The sequence below is a fragment of the Lissotriton helveticus genome, chromosome 3_1, assembly GCF_964261635.1.
Source record: "Lissotriton helveticus chromosome 3_1, aLisHel1.1, whole genome shotgun sequence".
In the NCBI taxonomy this organism is placed as follows: Eukaryota; Metazoa; Chordata; class Amphibia; order Caudata; family Salamandridae; genus Lissotriton; species Lissotriton helveticus.
Genome location: NC_136061.1, coordinates 367,383,872 through 367,401,476, shown reverse-complemented (window position 1 = coordinate 367,401,476; position 17,605 = coordinate 367,383,872). Strand labels below are relative to the sequence as shown.

General features: G+C 42.8%; 1 protein-coding gene across 2 annotated transcripts in view; it reads right to left on the bottom strand.

The window, feature by feature from the left end:
- The window catches only part of PHF12 (PHD finger protein 12), a 412,981-nt gene that overhangs the window by 170,415 nt on the left and 224,961 nt on the right, over positions 1 to 17,605 (bottom strand). For both annotated transcript variants that reach the window (XM_078680081.1, XM_078680083.1), the window contains exon 5: positions 15,806 to 15,926. In XM_078680081.1, coding sequence (XP_078536207.1) covers positions 15,806 to 15,926 — 121 coding nt within the window. The remainder of the gene's footprint in view (positions 1 to 15,805; positions 15,927 to 17,605) is intronic.

Below are 17,605 nucleotides of genomic sequence, written 5' to 3'. Positions count from 1 at the left end.
AGACAACATCTTGAAAGACTGGTTTTTGATGAATTTGTTCAGTAAGCGGAGGTCCAAGACCTGCCTCCATTTTCCTGTCTTTTTTAAGATTAAGAAGAAGTGGGAATAAAACCCATGATTGTGTTGACGTAAGGGTACCTTTTCTATGGCCCGTTTGGAAAGAAGAATTTGCATTTCCCTCTTGAGATCTGGCAGATGACTAAGTAGTGCCTTCGGAGGAGGGGTGGTTGGAGGATACTGAACAAACTCTAGGGCATGACTGTGACGGAAGACATCCAAAACCCATTTGTCCGACGAGATGGACGTCCAATTTTTTTTTTTTGAGTAGGCTGGTTCGGATTAATGTGGGACTGTAGTGGCAGGGGTCTGGACAAACTTATTGCCTCTTGTTAGAATCCTGTTGTCTTCCGGCGGGTTGCGGCCTTTTACGACCGGTGGGTCGCGAACATGACGATGCTGTGCCGGACCTGTAAGGTTGGTTGTACGCCTGATAGGATGTTTAAGGGTAATGTTGGAACCGCTGTTGGAACTGCGGTCTGGATACGTACTGCCCTCGACCTCTGCCACGAAAGAACTGGAAACAACATTGTTGTAGTGTTGCCTGGGATTTAGCAGAGTCTGTGTCCTTTTTTATAAATATAAGGGCTTCATCCAAATAGGCATTCACTGTCAAAAGGCTTATCTAGCAACTTCGGCTGAACCTCAGGACAGAAGCTAGTTGCCTTGAGCCACCTTGATGCCTCAACAACGCTGCTCTTGCCATTTGCCGGAATAAAGTCGAAGAGTTATCCGTTGCAATCTCCATCATCTCAGTGGAAGCTCTTTCCCCTTCCGATAAGATATCCCTTGCTTCCCTTTTCTTATCTCCGGGAAGATGTTTTAGGAGCAAAGAGATGTCCGACCACATCTGTTGGTCGTACCTACCCAGAATGGCCATAGCGTTGGAGGCTCTTACAGAAGTGGCTGCCAGTGCGGCAAACCTCTTCCCCATGTTGTCCAGCCAACATACTTCTTCATCCGGAGGTGCAGAACATCGAGATGCCAGATTTTGAACTCTTCGTTGAGCAGCATGCATGATCACTGAATCCAGACTAGGATGAGCGATGAGGCATGTGGGTGAATTATCTGGGGCTTTGTACTTTTTATACAGCTTCGGGAATACTACTGGGACTGAAGCTGGTGTCCGCATCAGTTTTAGATCTTCCTGCCATTAGTAATCCACTATGTAAATCCATATTTGTAAAGCACGAATTACTTACCCTTACGGGTCTCGAGGCCCTGGGGGCCGTGATGGAAAATTAAGTGAGCTATTGCCCAGAGTCACATGGTGCTGAGCAGCCTCCAGAGCCAGGGATCGAACCCTGAACCCTGTGCCCCGAAGTCAGCTGCCCTGGCCACTGCACCACACCATGGGAATTGTCCTAATGGATCGTTGGGTGCCTAACTTAAAGTCATAAAAGTTGTTTAACTGGCATGGGTAGATCAAAGCGCCTCGAGGCACGTTCTAAAAGGTCATGAAAGCTCCCAATGTCAGCAGGGGGTGAGTCTGCAGGAGGAGGAATAGGAGATGAAGGTCTCAGAACTATGTAATCATCCCATTCTTCCTGGGTGTCATCATCAGTGTATCTCTCCGTCCTCTATCTGTTGTTGGACCACGTTTTGTGAATCATCAGGAATAACAATAGGAGGAGGTAAAACCTTTTCCCTCACAGGTCTAGGAGTTATTTGTCCTGCGTGTTCCACAGGGGCCTGCTGAGGAGGTGGAGGATGTTGTGGAGCATTTGCCTCAGGAGAGCATCTATAGTAGTCATTTAGCATGTGATGTAAGTCTGTTACCAATGACACTAGAACGTTAATAGATGGTTCCCTAAAATGGCGAGGATCCTATTCTTCATAGGGATAACGCTCTTGGAAAGATTCTGGCTCCTGAAAGGTAGCCGAGTCAGTGAAAGAATACTCTCCTGCAAGGTATGAGGATGGATTAATGTCCTCCAAGTCCTCATCATCAAAGTTCTGACATTTTACTTTTAGCTGGGAAGAACTATATGCAGGCCAAACGTGCTGTCATCCTCAGACTCCTGGAAGTCAAGCAAACGTGTAGGTGGCAGCAGAGAATTTTTTGAATAATCCTGAACCTTAGAAAGTCAAATGGATTTTTCTCTCCCGTCAACTGTACCATCGACGGGCCTGTCAACAGTACCGTCGACACAGACACCACCACCATCGGCGGAAAGGAGGACTTTGTCGTTGACGGAGTGGTCGTCGATAGAGAAATTCTAGCCTGAGGTAGGCTCGTCGACGAAGGTCTCGTCGTGGGAGATGGTCCCATCGCCAGAGTTCACTGCAGTCCCGTCGACGCAGCGGCCACCAACGTAGTGATCGTCGACATTGTCGCCGTCGCTGTAGCAGCCGCAGATGGAATCACCTCAGGTCTAACAGGAAAAGCTCTAGTTGACCACACCATCGACGGACAAGAATAGCTCTCACAGGTGTTCTAGAAGCAGAAACTGGAGCAGAAGATTATTTTAGAGCTCCCTCTACCTGCTTTCTGTGGAGTTTCTCTTCAGATTTTTCCTGTTCCTGTTATTTCGATCACTTGGAGTTCCCTTGATAACAAAAGGAGCTACCTTCTTTTCCAGGAGGAAGAGTGGTGCTTTTCCTCCTGTGTCAGAGCCAGATTCAGAAACTGCCTTTTTCTTCTGGAGTCAAAGGAGCAGTCTTCCTTCCCTATCCTTGAGGGTTTTGGCCGAGAAGGTGCGGCAGTATTTGCATTCCCTGGACTTACGGTCAGGGTAGAGGCAATAGAGACATTGCTTGTGGGGATCTTCTGAGAAAAGTCTACATTTGCCACCAGACTTGCAGGACCTAAACAACCCTTTTTTATCTGGCATTATTAAAGTCACAGAAATAAATAACGAGCTGAAAGCTGGAGGTCAAAAGTTGAAAAAAGCCAACAGTCACTGAGCAGAGTTCAGAGCTACACCCAATCACACAACGTGCGGTAAGAAATCGGAGGTGTGGTGGCTCTGTGGAGAGGGTTACTCGGAGGTCTTTGCTGCAATTGTCTGAATTTTGGATGTTATAAAATGGGGTTGATCTGAGTGCTTTCTCTCTATGGAGGTCTATGTAACGTTTTCAGTACTATTATTTCTACTGTTACCGTGGGTCTCCCACCATGACGACGGGGAAGATTCAAGCATGTGAATCTATAAAAGATACAATACTGGAGAAATCGTAAGCATATTTCCATAACCAGCCTATCGACAGAGCACTCCCATCGGACGGACGGGAACCTGCATAAATTTTCTGGTGCTGCAAACAGCTCTATGTCTGGTCTACCCGATTTTTAAAGCGCCACTTGCAGTACTTGATGTTTGAGCCGCCATTCCTGTAATACACTTTACCTGCTTAGTCTGTCAGCTTTTTATGTTTTGTACTCCTGCCCGATATACTGCCACAAGGGTTGACCCATCTGGACTACACAAATCATTTTGCCCCTCCCTGCTTGTTGAAGTAGAAAACAGTAGTTGTGTAGTTGTATGGATCGGAACAGTTTTCCCTTTTAGCTGGGAGTGATAGGTCTTTGGTGTTAGGAAGTAGGTCTCATGTTTCAACAATTGTATGTGCTTTACCACTTCCATTGAGCTCCATAGCCCTTCATGTCCCCCCCCCCCAGTGCGCTCCCCCACCCAGTGTCATACACATCCTTGGTGATGGTCACTGAGGGAGAAGTAGAATAGTTTGCCTATAGTGATGTCCAACCACTGTACCTTCTTCTGCAACCCCTGTGTAACACCCACTAGTTCTTCACCACTCCAGTGATCTGTGACTACTTGCCCTGTGACCATTCCTGGATGAGGCACATGTGTAACTTGGCAAATGGAATCAGAGGTATACAGGGTGCAGCCATCATGTCCCTAAATTTCATTACAGTTCTTACTGTCAGAGTAACCTCCCTGGTGCAGGTAAATTTAAGCTCGAAAAGGCAGGGAACACTTCAGCACTGGTAATGCTTTTGCCTCTTTCGAGTTTATTATTGTACGCATAAGCACTTTTTCTTGCCCTGGATTCATGGTTAACCTTGTTCTCTGAAGTGTTAGCATCACTGCATGAAATTTTTTCTGCCATTGTTCTTGGGAACTTACCATTACCAACCAGTTGTCCAGTTAGAGGTTTACATGCATTCTCATTCTTCTTAAGTAGATGGTTATTATATCAAGACACTTTGTGAAGAACCTGGGTGAGGACTTTATCCTAAAAGTAATACTCTGAACTGAGAAAGTACCTCTTGTCCACAACTAATCTGAAGAACTCTTTGTGCCTGTGGTTCACTGGTATGTGCAGACAGACGTTCTGCAGGTCTACGGCGGCCATGTAGCCTCCCTTCTTCAGAAGAGGTATGACTTCTTGCAGTATGGTCATTTCAAACCACTTAGAATTTATGTATCCATTTAACAGTCTGAGGGCTAGAATCAGTAGTTCGATCTGACCTGTTATTGGTACTTGAAAGTACCAGTTATACTCCACGGTTGATCACTCGTTTGGGGAATTTTCTATAGCTTGATTAAACAGGAATTCTTGTACTTCTTGCTGCAAGTGAGGCAATCCTTCCTTGCTGTGATTGTTTGATCTTGGAGTCACAGTTGGTGTTTTTTTGCACATCTCAACAGAATAGCCATGTGGTATAATGTTCAGTATCTACTCTTCTGCAGTGACTGCCTCCAATACTAAGAGGAATGCCTATATTTTGCCCCCCGCCCAACTGGTGTAGGGGGCAAAGGTTGAGTGAATCACTATGCTGAGGATGCTGCACCCTTCAACGTCTGTCCTCTTCCCCGTGCTCTACCACAAAGAATGTCACTGGGGAACTGTTGCCTGTGAACTGAGGGGCAGGTGATTGGCTGAAAAACGTCCCAGGTGTAACAACAATGCCCCAACTGCTTTGCTGTTATCTTTGTTTAATCTGTTGCAGTGCCTCATCCACTGCCAGGCTGAGCAGACGTTAACCTATGAATGGCAAATTTACGATGGAGGCCTGTACTTCTGGCCTAAACTCCCCCTCAAGACTCAGAGATAGGTGTGTCTCCAAAATGTTGTTCCTATACACATTTGCCCAACTGCAGTATCTGCAGCATCTAGGGCCGAACTGAGGCATGTTTTAGAGATCATCTTCCCCTGCTGGATGACTGTCTAGGTCCTCTTTTTGTGCTCTGCGCGGAGACGCTACATGAGATCTTAATTCTACTCCCACCGCTGGTGGCCATAGCTTTTGAAGAGTGTGCCAGAGTTTTCAATTCACCACTTATTGGCTGTTGCCCACTATTTTCCTGCCCACCATTTCCACCCTTTTACTTTCTGTGGCCCGGGGGCACTGGGGTTTTTCTCTGCCGGACTGTAGCCAAAATAACAGTCAACCACTGCCTTGCCACAATAAACAATGACTCCAGAAAAGAGTGATTATTCTTTCGATTCGAGGAGTCCCTACCTTCAAGGACGTAATCTCGTGAAATGCACCCTTTCTTTGGTCAAGGAAGCTTGGGAGCATTGAAAGATACAAATTCTTCTTTGGGGTCTGCATGGTGGTTTGTTGAAGAATACCATACTCCGTTTCTACTCAAGTTGCAGACAGTAGGTTTCTGCAGCCCGTTTTATGACGTTCTATACTGATAGGTCGCCTGGCTGTGATGGACTCGAGTTCACTCCCGCCTCCGGATAGCCAAGATCAATGTTTTGCCAGCCCTCCATATGTGTGCCCTGTTCTTCAAAAGGGAGCAGTCCTTCTCCGCTTATAGATCTCCTCCTGTTCCTGATTGTGTGGCTCTGGTGTAGTCTGACATTTGAGCTTCCTGTGCTCTTCCTCAACAGGTTTGGATCCTGCAGCCTTGTTGAGATTCAAAACCCTTTCAGCAATTCATCAAAGTCCTTTTTCCACTGCCACAAAGCAGCCATTATGATTATGAGTTGAGGTTTCCTTTGCTCAATCTCAAGTGTCTGGTGATCGGCTTAGAGTGTCGGCGTCTACATTCTCTTCAGAATCAGTGGCTCCTTATCTTTCAGCTCCTTTTCCCTCAACCTGTCCAGATCGCCTTTCAGCGTCCAAGTGTCATCAGAGGATTTACTTCCTTCAGTGTCCTCAATCTTGGACCCGAGCACTCTCTATGCTTTTGTCCCTCTTCAGTAGCCATGACTTCCAGTCCAGTGCTGTTGCCTTGGTCCCAGTGCGTGTGTGAGCTGTTATATGCTAGCATGTGTTGAAGCTCCCATCTTTTCACCCCTTCTGGTCTATGACTCTTCCTTTGGTGTCATAGCCCTCTCCCTGCACCAACTCGGTTTCCTCCTCATCTAGTGTCCTTGCATGAACTCGGAGTCTGCTGTGACTGCATCATCACGTAGTCTGCCCATCTTTGTCCGAACCCGATTTTAGAGTTTTTAGCTGGACCTCTTTTTTTAATAAAAAAAGTTTTTATTCTTAATGAGGACCAAGTCGTAATTCAAAAATACATAATTATAAAACGGACCATTACATACAACTCATTTGCCGTATACAAACTTCTCATTGAAATATCACAATCAAACATTCTAAGAGGGAAAAAAAAAGATCATATATATATATATATATATATATATATATATATATATATATATATATATATATATATATATATATATATATAAAGACAAGAAAGGATACTCGAACATTTCTGCCTTCCTCGGTTGTCCTCTCTCTGAAACAGACACAAATTCCCTCTGCTTTCTTAAGGGCACCTACCCTTTCGACATATAGTTCCTTGTGTTTCCTAACCCGGTTCATTATCAATATCCAGCTTTCTCATATGATTGTGGGACCAGAGATTTCTACCTTTGCAGAATTAATGATTTGACTACTAATGACCCAATAGAGCTGTTGTTGTAACGTTACAAAGCAATTCAAGGGCAAGATCCCAAATAATGCCCCTTGCAGATCAGGTTGGTAATTTTTCGCTTAAAAAAAAAACAATTTTACTCCAAAAATGAAATAGTTTAAGACAGAGAAAAATTACATGCGCCCAGTACTCTCAAGAGTACCCCTTCTAAAACAGCTAGCTGATGAGGATGGATACATCTGGAACAAGCAATGAGGAGCAGAATATAGAGTAAATTTTTAGTAAAAAGCCATACAATTAAAAATTGGCTCCAAGCACAGCCTTATAGGTCATAAGAATGTTTATCCCCCAGCTTGCATAATCCATCCTTCTTTCAGTATATTGAGTAATTGAATTGCCAAAGCAGTAGATTCATTGAGATACAGATATAGAATGTGTTATCAACTGCCTTTTCCTATTAATTTGTCAGCAAAATGGGCTTTACTGATGTGTTCCTCGACACTGTACTCCTGGGCATAAGTCTGAAGGTGTTCCTGGATTGGGAGAGAAGAAAAATCAAGATTGGACGTAATATTTTCCCTATCAACCGCTACCTATCCTCAGGTTTTCCGTTGCCCTACTAATAGAAATTTACCTAGAGTAGAATACCTAGCCTTCACTCATTTCTTCATAGCGCTGTACTGAAGGGATACGCCTATTAATACACATTTGTTCAAAGGTGTCGAAGCGTGAGTCAGAGAGAAGTAGCATTCTTCTTGAAGCTGCCTAAATCTCCTAGATATAATGTGTAAAAGTTTGTACAGAGAGAGTTTGGGCTGCTTTGGAATCTTGAGAAAACTGGTAGCTGAACTCCATATTCCCACAGCATCTGCTGAAGATAAAAAACAACTCGAAGAGGGGTCCCCCACCGTTGCCTGATTGAGTCAATCAAGAAAGGCAGCTTGATGGTAATTGCGCACACAGGGAAGTTCTTGCTCACCATCCGCTACTGAAAGCTGAAGCGTCAGTAATTTAGTGTGGTTTTTTTTCCCTTTGCCATAAAAATTGTCACAGCAATTGGTCGACATCCACAAACAAACATCTGCAATGCAATAGGTATCACATTTGCGAGAGTTAAAGCTATTGGCGTTGTAAATGACAATGTATTTTATGACTACCAACTTCCAGGGCCTATGACGGAGCCACGAGTTCATTGTCTCATTGCGGATAAAACTGATTGGTTTATCGACAGTGCAGTGCAGCAGATGCATTGATAACCGAGGGTCCAAGCTCTCTCCACCTCTTCCGTTAATCAGGGAGCAGAGGATGCTGGTGGGGAGACAGCTCAGTCATTAAGGGTAACTGCTGCAGAGATATGCACCTCGAGGACGCAGGACACAGTAATTATAGCTCAGTGTGTTAATGCACCAACACTGCTATATGTGTGAAGCATGCAGGACTGCATGGAGGGTTCAGAGCCCGTGACTTAGCACAGGGAGTAATGGAATCAGTACATAGAGTCGTAGTTTAGAGTGGACTCCGTGTCATGACATAGATAGTATCCAGTTTGGTGATTTTGTCAGATGACAGTGTGTACAGCTTTGTATTGGAATGCTTATACGGACCATGCTATTTAGCAGGTATTTGTCAGAGAAAAAGGTTGCGCTGATAACTGTATCCCTACAGATATGGACTAGAGTAGACCCTATGCAGGTGCCAAGATCAGAACAGAGTATGGCAGCTTAGAGGGTGAATGTGCTTGCAGAGGGGTTTTAAACTATGTACCTTCACACACTTTTTGAATGCAGATTAAAACAGGCCAATGGGTTAACATTTTGCCTAAATCAAAGAGAAGCCTGCGAATCACAGGCTTCAAATCTAGTAAGGTAGTGCAGGGGGTGAATGCACCAGCTGTGCATATTCTTATTACAAAAGTGGTAAATGTAGGACTGTGACCCAACATATGCTGCACAGATCTGTGTGTAGTCACAACACTGATGAACGTGTGCTGATGGAGAGCACTGCACTAACACGCAAGCGTGCGCCGAGGATGCTTCGGGCTACCACGGGGTCCAGTGCAGTGAGCTCGCGAAATTGCCCCTGTGGCAGCAGCTGATGCAATGTCTTCCAGCCCAGCCCCCTCTTCCCTTGATCTGGGGTTGGGATACTAGCCAGAGGGGCTGGGCTTGGTCAGACCCAGTTTTAAACACTCTTTTTAGAAGGCTTTCCCAGTTTTGGTGGGTTTTGAGAAACATCTCCCAGGACAGCTATAAATTGAAGGTGCAGGAAGAGATGGGGGACTAGAAGAGAAACTTAGAAGAGAGTAGAGAAAAAGAATACACCGCGCGACCACAGAAGGAGAACTGAAAGGGAAAAGGAGGACCGAAGGAAACCACAGGGACAGAAAGAGACATTGACAAAGTCAGCAAGTCAAGCGGGCGCATGCTGAAATATAAAGCATGGCACTCATGTTGTTGCTAATGCTGAAAGTTTAGCCCGCGCCCGGGGAAGGGGCGGCAATGAGGAGCAAGCTTCCGGGCTGCCTAAAAAGAATGGAAGGGGCGGAGCCGCTAAAGTTAAATCGTGCAGTGCTTGTAAAAAATAAATAAATAAATACAGATTAAAAGGAGCAAGTTGCAAGGAACATTAAGGTGCGCGACCGCTACAGTAGGTAGATGAAAAGGTGCAAGCAAAGCGGCGCCGTTGCAGGACAGCCCGTAGTGCCTTCAGTAGGAGAAATTCATTAAAGAAAATAGTGCTTGCCATGTAACAAGAGATGTAAAAGGGCAGTACTCATGGGAGGTTACAAATGAAGACAAGGGGTACAAAGAAAGGACTAACACGCCTATTAAATAATAGTTAGCCAACATTTAGAAGGGACAATGACAAGCCAATTGAAAATACGGATGAAGAGTAGGTGAAGCTTCACGGTCATACCTGAATACAGCATGCCTCACAGAGCTGCGCATGCGCTGCCCAGGCTCTACCTAACCTAACTGTTTAACCAAGATTACCACATTAGAGAAGATTTTAGCTGGAACTCAGCACAGGCTTTGTGGTAATTCTTTTGTGCGAACTCGGGATGGCGCCCTGGACAAAATCGGAAGGGAGAGTTCATCATCTACCCTGACGCTCCAGGTTAGCTTTTTACACATTCTATTACCATATGGACGAGTCTCCAGTGGTTGTTTTTTGCTGAAAAAATATTCACATGGGGGTTCTACCTGAATTCATTGGTATACTTGGTGTTCCATTACTGTTTCCCTGCTTTCAAGTTTTCCCCTCCATAATCCGTTTATTAAACTCTATGATTATCCTGGAGCTACTCAGTCTTGCTTCTGGACCCAATGGTTGAAAAAATAATTTGAAGATGACAACCATGCAGAGGGGCTTTTGGGGCACACATCGCATGTCACAAGGCGAAGGACTTACTACCAACTGGACAGATGACAGCCAAAAGAACAAGCATTTGCAAAGTAATAGGTCTCGCATTTACGAGAGTTTGAGCTATTGGCATTGTAAATGACAATGCCTTTTATTTATGTGTTGTTTTTAAAACAGATAAACAAATAGCATTCTCACTACAATGCCAATAGCTTACTCTTGCATATGCGAGACCTATTGCATTGCAAATGTGTTCGATGCCCGTGCTATACATTTTTTTATAAGCGTTGGGAGAGAGCGTGTCCTGCCTTCAACTGCAGGCAGGACAAAGATTTTTGAGAAAATAGGGCACAGAGGCTGTAATTAAAGCCTACCGAGTAAAAACACACATAACAGGGGTATCACCACGGGAGGTTACGAAATGAGACAAGGCGGTACTAAGGAGGGACTATTAGGTCTACTGACCAATGAACAGCCACATTTTACAGTGAACAATGAGAAGCCAATAAAAAATATAGGCAGAGAGTGGGCAGTGCTTCAAGTCCCTAACTGCATACAGCATGCTTCGCAGAGCGGCGCTGCCAAGGTTCGACTTAAAAGGGGGGATAAACTATGAAAGGAAAATTCCAGACTCAACCACTAGATGGCAAAATAATGCACAGCAGGTGATTCCAGAAATGATTCAAGCTGCAAAAGTATTTATCAGGAGAACAAGTTGATTACCTTTTATATCACTCTTTCTGGTAGAAACTCTAGCTATCCTATTTCCCTGTTTTGTGGACTCCTTATCAAAATTAGATTTTAGCACACCGTCAAAGGCAATTTGTTCAAATTGCTCCTCATTTGAGGGTGCAGAAAGAGAAAGATTAAGAAATTAACATCAGAACGCAGGGGTCTCGTTTCTGCTCTTTCACTACCAGAGTGGTATGAAACCACAGATTCAAATGGCACTACTTACTGGTGAATGGGGAGCATTCCTGGAAGAAAAAAATCTACGGATCCAGTCTGGCACGTGGCAATTTTTAAGTACAAATACCCCGGCACTCTGAAGTGATTTACGTTCTGTGCATTTAGTACAAACTGAAAAAGTTCTGTATATTGACCCAAATATTACTGGCAACAAACAAGGTTTGGTTCTCAAAGTTAAATGAGTTTTTAATTCATAGGTGTTTTTAAATCAAAGTGATTCTTAAAATACACAAAGAATACAGTTTTCAAAAAAGAGTTCAAATGCATGGACCAAAAGAGGGCACACGTTCCTTAATTTAAAGAGCTAGTCAGAGGACTAAGACTGGTAGTTATGTCCTCTTCATCTTGGTCCACAATGAGCAACAGCCGACACGTGTTTCGTCACGTCAGGTGACTTTCTCAAGGCTTTATCCCAAATTTCCAAGGGATATTGAATACGATGGTACAATACGGTTTCGAAAGCAAATCTAACGGTTGAGGCAGTGAACCATAATTTTATGATAATCTTTCGAGATCCTCCCAATTTTCGAAAAAACCGCCTGTAGTACACAATCCGATGCGTTTCACTCCAGAAAGTTCTTTCAGTATAAAGAATGGTCACAAAGTGGGATAAATGTAGTCGACCCAAAGTATAAAAGATGTGATTCAATATGTCACTGTAAGTCCTATTTTGAGTTCTTTTACTAAAACATTTTCTTACATGTGAGGCGACAGGAGAGGCTATGTTATGCCTTGTGTAGTCCGTTTGGAAAAAAGGAAGGAACAGCGTGGAAACCACAGTCCGCGTCCCACGTGGCAATATTATAGAGGTGAAGAACATGTGGTTATATGTATCCATCAGAATATAGTCTACACAAAATGACACCATGCACGGCCTTTTATGGCAATATATTTGGCTACAGAGAATTTCTCACATAAAAGTACCGTAAGGCTGCGTTTGCCAGGTCCACACAATACATTTATTTAAATCCATGACAAACACAAAGCAGAAACCTAGCAATTAATAATGGGGTGGCTAGAGATTGGCATGAAATCATTAATATCACTGAGCAATCAGCATGCATATGCATTATCTCTGCGTTTCTAGAGCCTTTAACTCAAGTCAGTCTTATTGTAAGTATCAATCACCTCTCAACAAAAAGTTGCTACGCCAGTTGCACTAAAGAGAAATAACTTCTTTACAATATAAATGAAAATGTTAAGACTGAGTGCTCTAGGACACCATGACTACAACACATCAAGTTCCAATACTTGAACAACTAGTGGAGTGCAAGTATGAGCGTAAACAAATGAGTACTTCAAAAGGATTGCATCCATCATACTAGACTAAAGACATGGAGTACACTGAAAAATGACTAACGTACTACCCAAGACATCAAATCAAAGGCAGATTGTTTTTCACATGTTTAATTCTATGGAATCCTGAAACAACTAAGTTGGATAAAGTAACAGGGCAACAAATCATTTGTAGAGACTCTGTGGTAAACCTTGGGACGGACTTTGAAAAGTAATGTTTAGGTTCTAAGTAACTTTGTTAATAAGACTGCTAATTTGTCCACTGTGGATTAATTCATAGTCAGGAGATAAGAACCTGGGCATCTTAGGGGCAGGATACAAGTGTGGATAAAAACCTCCCATCCCAGCTCCGCCACGTTCCAATACAGTCAAAGCTAAAACACTCTTTACACTGGTGTATGGAAGAGAACACCATTGTAAATGTTCAAATTGGGATTCCAAATAGAGTAAAAATCTCACTGAGTTGGTGACCTCTCGAGTTTGCCACTGAGAAGGAACTGCCAATAGGTCAATCTCGCAGATCATACCCATCTTGCAGAATAAAACTGTAAAAATCACGAGCGCCTGTGACTGGTTCCTAAATGCAAAAGTGTTTTAATTTTAAGACACATTTTTTTCCTGCTTGAGGGTTTGAAATGCAATCCTTCAAATGTCAATGAAGTCTTGAGAGCATTGCTTGAGATTCACAATCTCATTCATGCTGGTTTTGAAAGTTCTAAAATGGACAACTGCTCTACTTTCACATCTAAAAGACACCACCATCCGGTTGTAGTCTAAATGTTTTCTGTAGCAAGACATTTCAACTAGAATACAGCATACCATGTAACAACAGTACACAACACACGCAGCAATACATTAGCATAGAATAGGGTTTGCCTTGGAGAAAGTGGTATGAAAATCTAAAAATCTGCTTACATTTCTGCAATCCAATCAGGAACAAGAAAGTTTAGGTCATTCTGTTCAAAGAATCCAAATGATGTTTCTATCTAATACTGTGTCTTCACTTTATTGTGTTCAGAAAAATATATTCACAAGATGCTCCACTATGCGCATTTTGATGCCCCCAATTCATTTCGGGGTGGGCTCTTCATCAGGAGGCAAACTGCGGGAGAAATGTTTAAAATTCTAACATTTTGAGAGATGGTGTGTTTTCCAGATTTAATCAAGAATTTTGTTGCAGACTACTGATGAGTCTTTTGAAAGGTTTTCTACGTTCTTGGAAATACAATTAGATCACTGCTGATGATGGACACCAAGAATCAATGGTTGGCGAATTTGGACCCTTTGACCAATTTGCTTTATGTGCATACTGGTGACAAACTAAGTAGTTTACACAGCTTTCACCAGCTTGGCATTGCAAATTTTGTTACACAGGAAAGGCATGCACTCATCTAGAATATTCCATCACATGCAAACTGTACATCCTATGAAAAAGATTCCACACAAATGTTGATTAGCATTTGCAATTAAATGACTATTCACATCGACATTCAAATTCCCTCAGATGCTGTCATTTTTGTTGTCCTGACGCTTCACTGATTAGTCTATGAGATTTCAATTCCGACAGTATACAAAGGGCTCACTGTATTTTAATTATACTCATTTACAAAGACGTGTTTGCCGTATATGCAGTGTATTTGCTTGCCACCTGTATAATCCTTTTTTTCTGGGCTAAAATAATATTTCTAAAATGTGTCACTATCGTCCGGCGCTACTGTTCACAGACACTGAGCACTGCATCACTAAATTATTTTTTCAATCCAGTTCTGTACATATCATACAATATATTACATGGACTGTTTGCATCATATATGTTTAAGTGCGTCTTTTCTCAATTAATTTGAATAATTCTTTTATAGAAGGAACAATCTGTTGCTTTTACTATGCAAACAATCAAAACATAGATTAACAAAATAGCAGCAGCCTCTATATTGGCATATGCGTAGAGTTACCTAAAAGCACTGGTGTGCATTTGATATCAGGGCAGCCTTTTTTGTGTAAAAGGGGGAAGACTATCAATACAACAGTAGGAATTGTTTGATATTTTTTATTCCGTACAAAGTCCAGATTTGAAAAACTTTATGGCATTTCGTTTGGAGGTAAAGAGAGTCTAACTCAAGGAGATTTCTGTATTATTTTGTATATATTGGTTGGTGTGCAACAGTGCCAAATCCCCCTTTAGAATGAGGCATTCTCTGGACAGCAGAACCCATTTCTAAAGGCTAAACACCTCACTGATAAAACTATTGTACTGTTTAACATTTATATATTATTTCTTGCTTAGATCACAAAAGACACCAACCTATCCATTTCAACATGACTACTCTGCTCCTACTAAAAAATTACTATTTCTCTCAGGAAGATAAAGGGATTGGTTCATATTTGCGCTGAACACAAGCTGGTCCAGTTTGACAGCTGTATATTCTTTCCTGTCACCAGCAAGATGAAAGGGCCATTATATGATCAATACTAATAAGAAGGCAGAGGAGTGGACGCAAAAGAGTATCTGTCACTTTATTCTATGGCTCATATGGTACTCCACTGGTACCAAACGACAGAGGAAAAATGATGCACCAGCACACAACTGGGAAACCATACAACATACTCCCACGAGCAGTTCAACCATTTAAATGTCTAAAGGTTCTGTCAGTCACAGTTACTGCAAAGGTTACCTAAGTAAGGAAGGAAAGAGAATGTGTTCCTACTGGCACTTGGCACACATCATAAAGACACTTTGGGGTACTAATAGATAATGTTCTAGGTGGGAACACTGTGTAAGTGGGCAAGAAAATCAGTTCACCTAGAATGATGGCTTGGAGATGCACGGCAAACAAAGCAGTTGGGTCAAAACTGATTTTGTAACTACTACAATGGTGAGCAAAACATTCATGATAGAGTTAACTATTTGTACTTGCAATTTGAATGTTATACTTCAGTGTAAGGGACATTCCAGCCATAAATATGTGACCCTTCTTTTCCAAGTCCTAGCTCATTCAGCTGGGTGATCCAAAATCAGTGAGGCGAAATTGCGCCAACTTTCAGAGAGTCATGCTGTTTGGCAGCATTTTCTGATGCTCAGACAGATTTAGCCATTTTGTCTTTGTAAAATGTGTTACATTTAAACGCTCAAGAGCAGTTTCGAAGTACTGAATTTACAGGAGCGGCTTTCGCTGTGCGAGAGATTACTAAATCAGTTTATTCTGTCAGCGGACATTATTGCTGCTTTAACATGTTAGACTCGTGAAGCAAAAACATCCATGTGATGAGAGTTCTGGTGACAGATGAAAAAGGTCTCGACTAGAAGTATGCCTCACCTGCTGCAAATGAAGCAGACTTTAACAGGTAACGGAACCAAGCCATTGTGGTCGAGCTCATGCTGGGACCTTTTTACATTCTTCCCCGTAGTTTCCTCTTTCCTCCTCCTCTTGCTGGTACCTGGAAAAGAAGCCACAATAGGCTGTGTAAAACAGATCCCCTCTCAGGTGGATAGGTGCAATACTGCAATGATTGTGGATCTACGATAACCTGAGCTATGCAAGCGTCCTGCAGTAAGGAAGGGTATGAATCACTGCACTTTTAAAAGCTTACCTGCTTACTTATAGAAAACACAACGATTACATAGCATTTCTCAACAACCTAGCTCAGAACAAACTAGAATTATTTTCTGTCCAAAGGCAACTTTAAAAATTCATTAAGGTGAAACGGGGTTAACATGACAGAAAGGAAAATGCTACTTACCAGTATGCATCTTTTCTTGGCATGTAGAGCTGCAGAATCGTACACTTTTGCAATAGATCGCCATCTGGTGTTGGGCTCGGATGATTGCAGGTTGTTGTCTCTTGGAAGAAGTCTTTGTAGTCACGAGATAGGTGACTCCTCCCTTGGACAATACTGCGCATGGTTATCGACTCCATCCTCAGATTGTTTTTCGCCATGATGGGAAATGATGGAGTTAGTAGTGCGTGTCCATCTAAGTAAGATGAGTACTCGAACGGATACAAGTCCCGGGGGGGGGGGTTCGGGGGTGGGAGGGCGTGTACGATTCTGCAGATCTACATGCCAAGAACAGATGCATACTGGTAAGTAGCATTTTCCGTTCGAGGCATATGAGCTGCAGATCGTACACTTTTGCAACGATTGTGCAGCAGTGTCTCCCCTAGCGGTGGTCGCTTGTATCCGTTGCAGTATTCTGAAATAGTGTTCTAAGGACAGCTTGGCCTACTGCAGCTTGCTGCTTGGCCTGCACATCAACACAATAGTGTGTATTGTCGACCATGTTGCTGCCTTCCATATGTCCTCTAGTGGTATATTTCCTAAGAAAGCCACAGAGGCTCCTAGTTTGTGAGTGGAGTGTGCTCTAGGAGGAACTGTTAGTGTACGTTTAGCTTTTTGATAGCATATTTGTATACACTTTACAATCCACCTGGCAGTTCCCCCCTTAGAGATGGGGTTGCCTTTGTGTGGGGGAGAGAAAGATACAAATAATTGTTTTGTCTTTCTGAAGGACTTAGTCCTATCTGTGTAGTATAACAGGGCTCTTCTAACATCTACGGTGTGTAAAGCCCTTTCTGCTACAGAGTCTGGGTTTTGGAAAAACACAGGTAGCTCTACTGATTGGTTAAGGTGAAAAGAAGTGATAACCTTTGGCAGGAATTTTGGATTAGAACTGACAACCACTGTGTTAGGATGTATTTCAAAAAATGGTTCTTGTATTGTGAATGCTTGTATTTCATGAACTCTTCTGAAAGAGGTGATGGCAACGAGGAAAGCAGTCTTCCATGTTAGGAATTGCAATTCACACTTGTGTAAAGGTTCGAAAGGGGGTCCCATAAGTCTTGTAAGGACCACGTTTAGGTTCCACACTGGAGCAGGTGGTAACCTAGGTGGGATTATTCGTTTTAATCCTTCCATAAATGCTTTTATTGCAGGTACTCTGAAGAGAGATAGATGATGTCTATTCTGTAAATAGGCTGCAATTGCTGCCAGCTGCAGGCATATGGAAGAGTAAGCTAAATTGGACCTTTGTAGGTGTAGAAGGTAGCAAATGATATTTTGGATGGAAGCATCCAGTGGGTCAATGTGATTGTTGTTGCAATATATTGCAAACCTTTTCC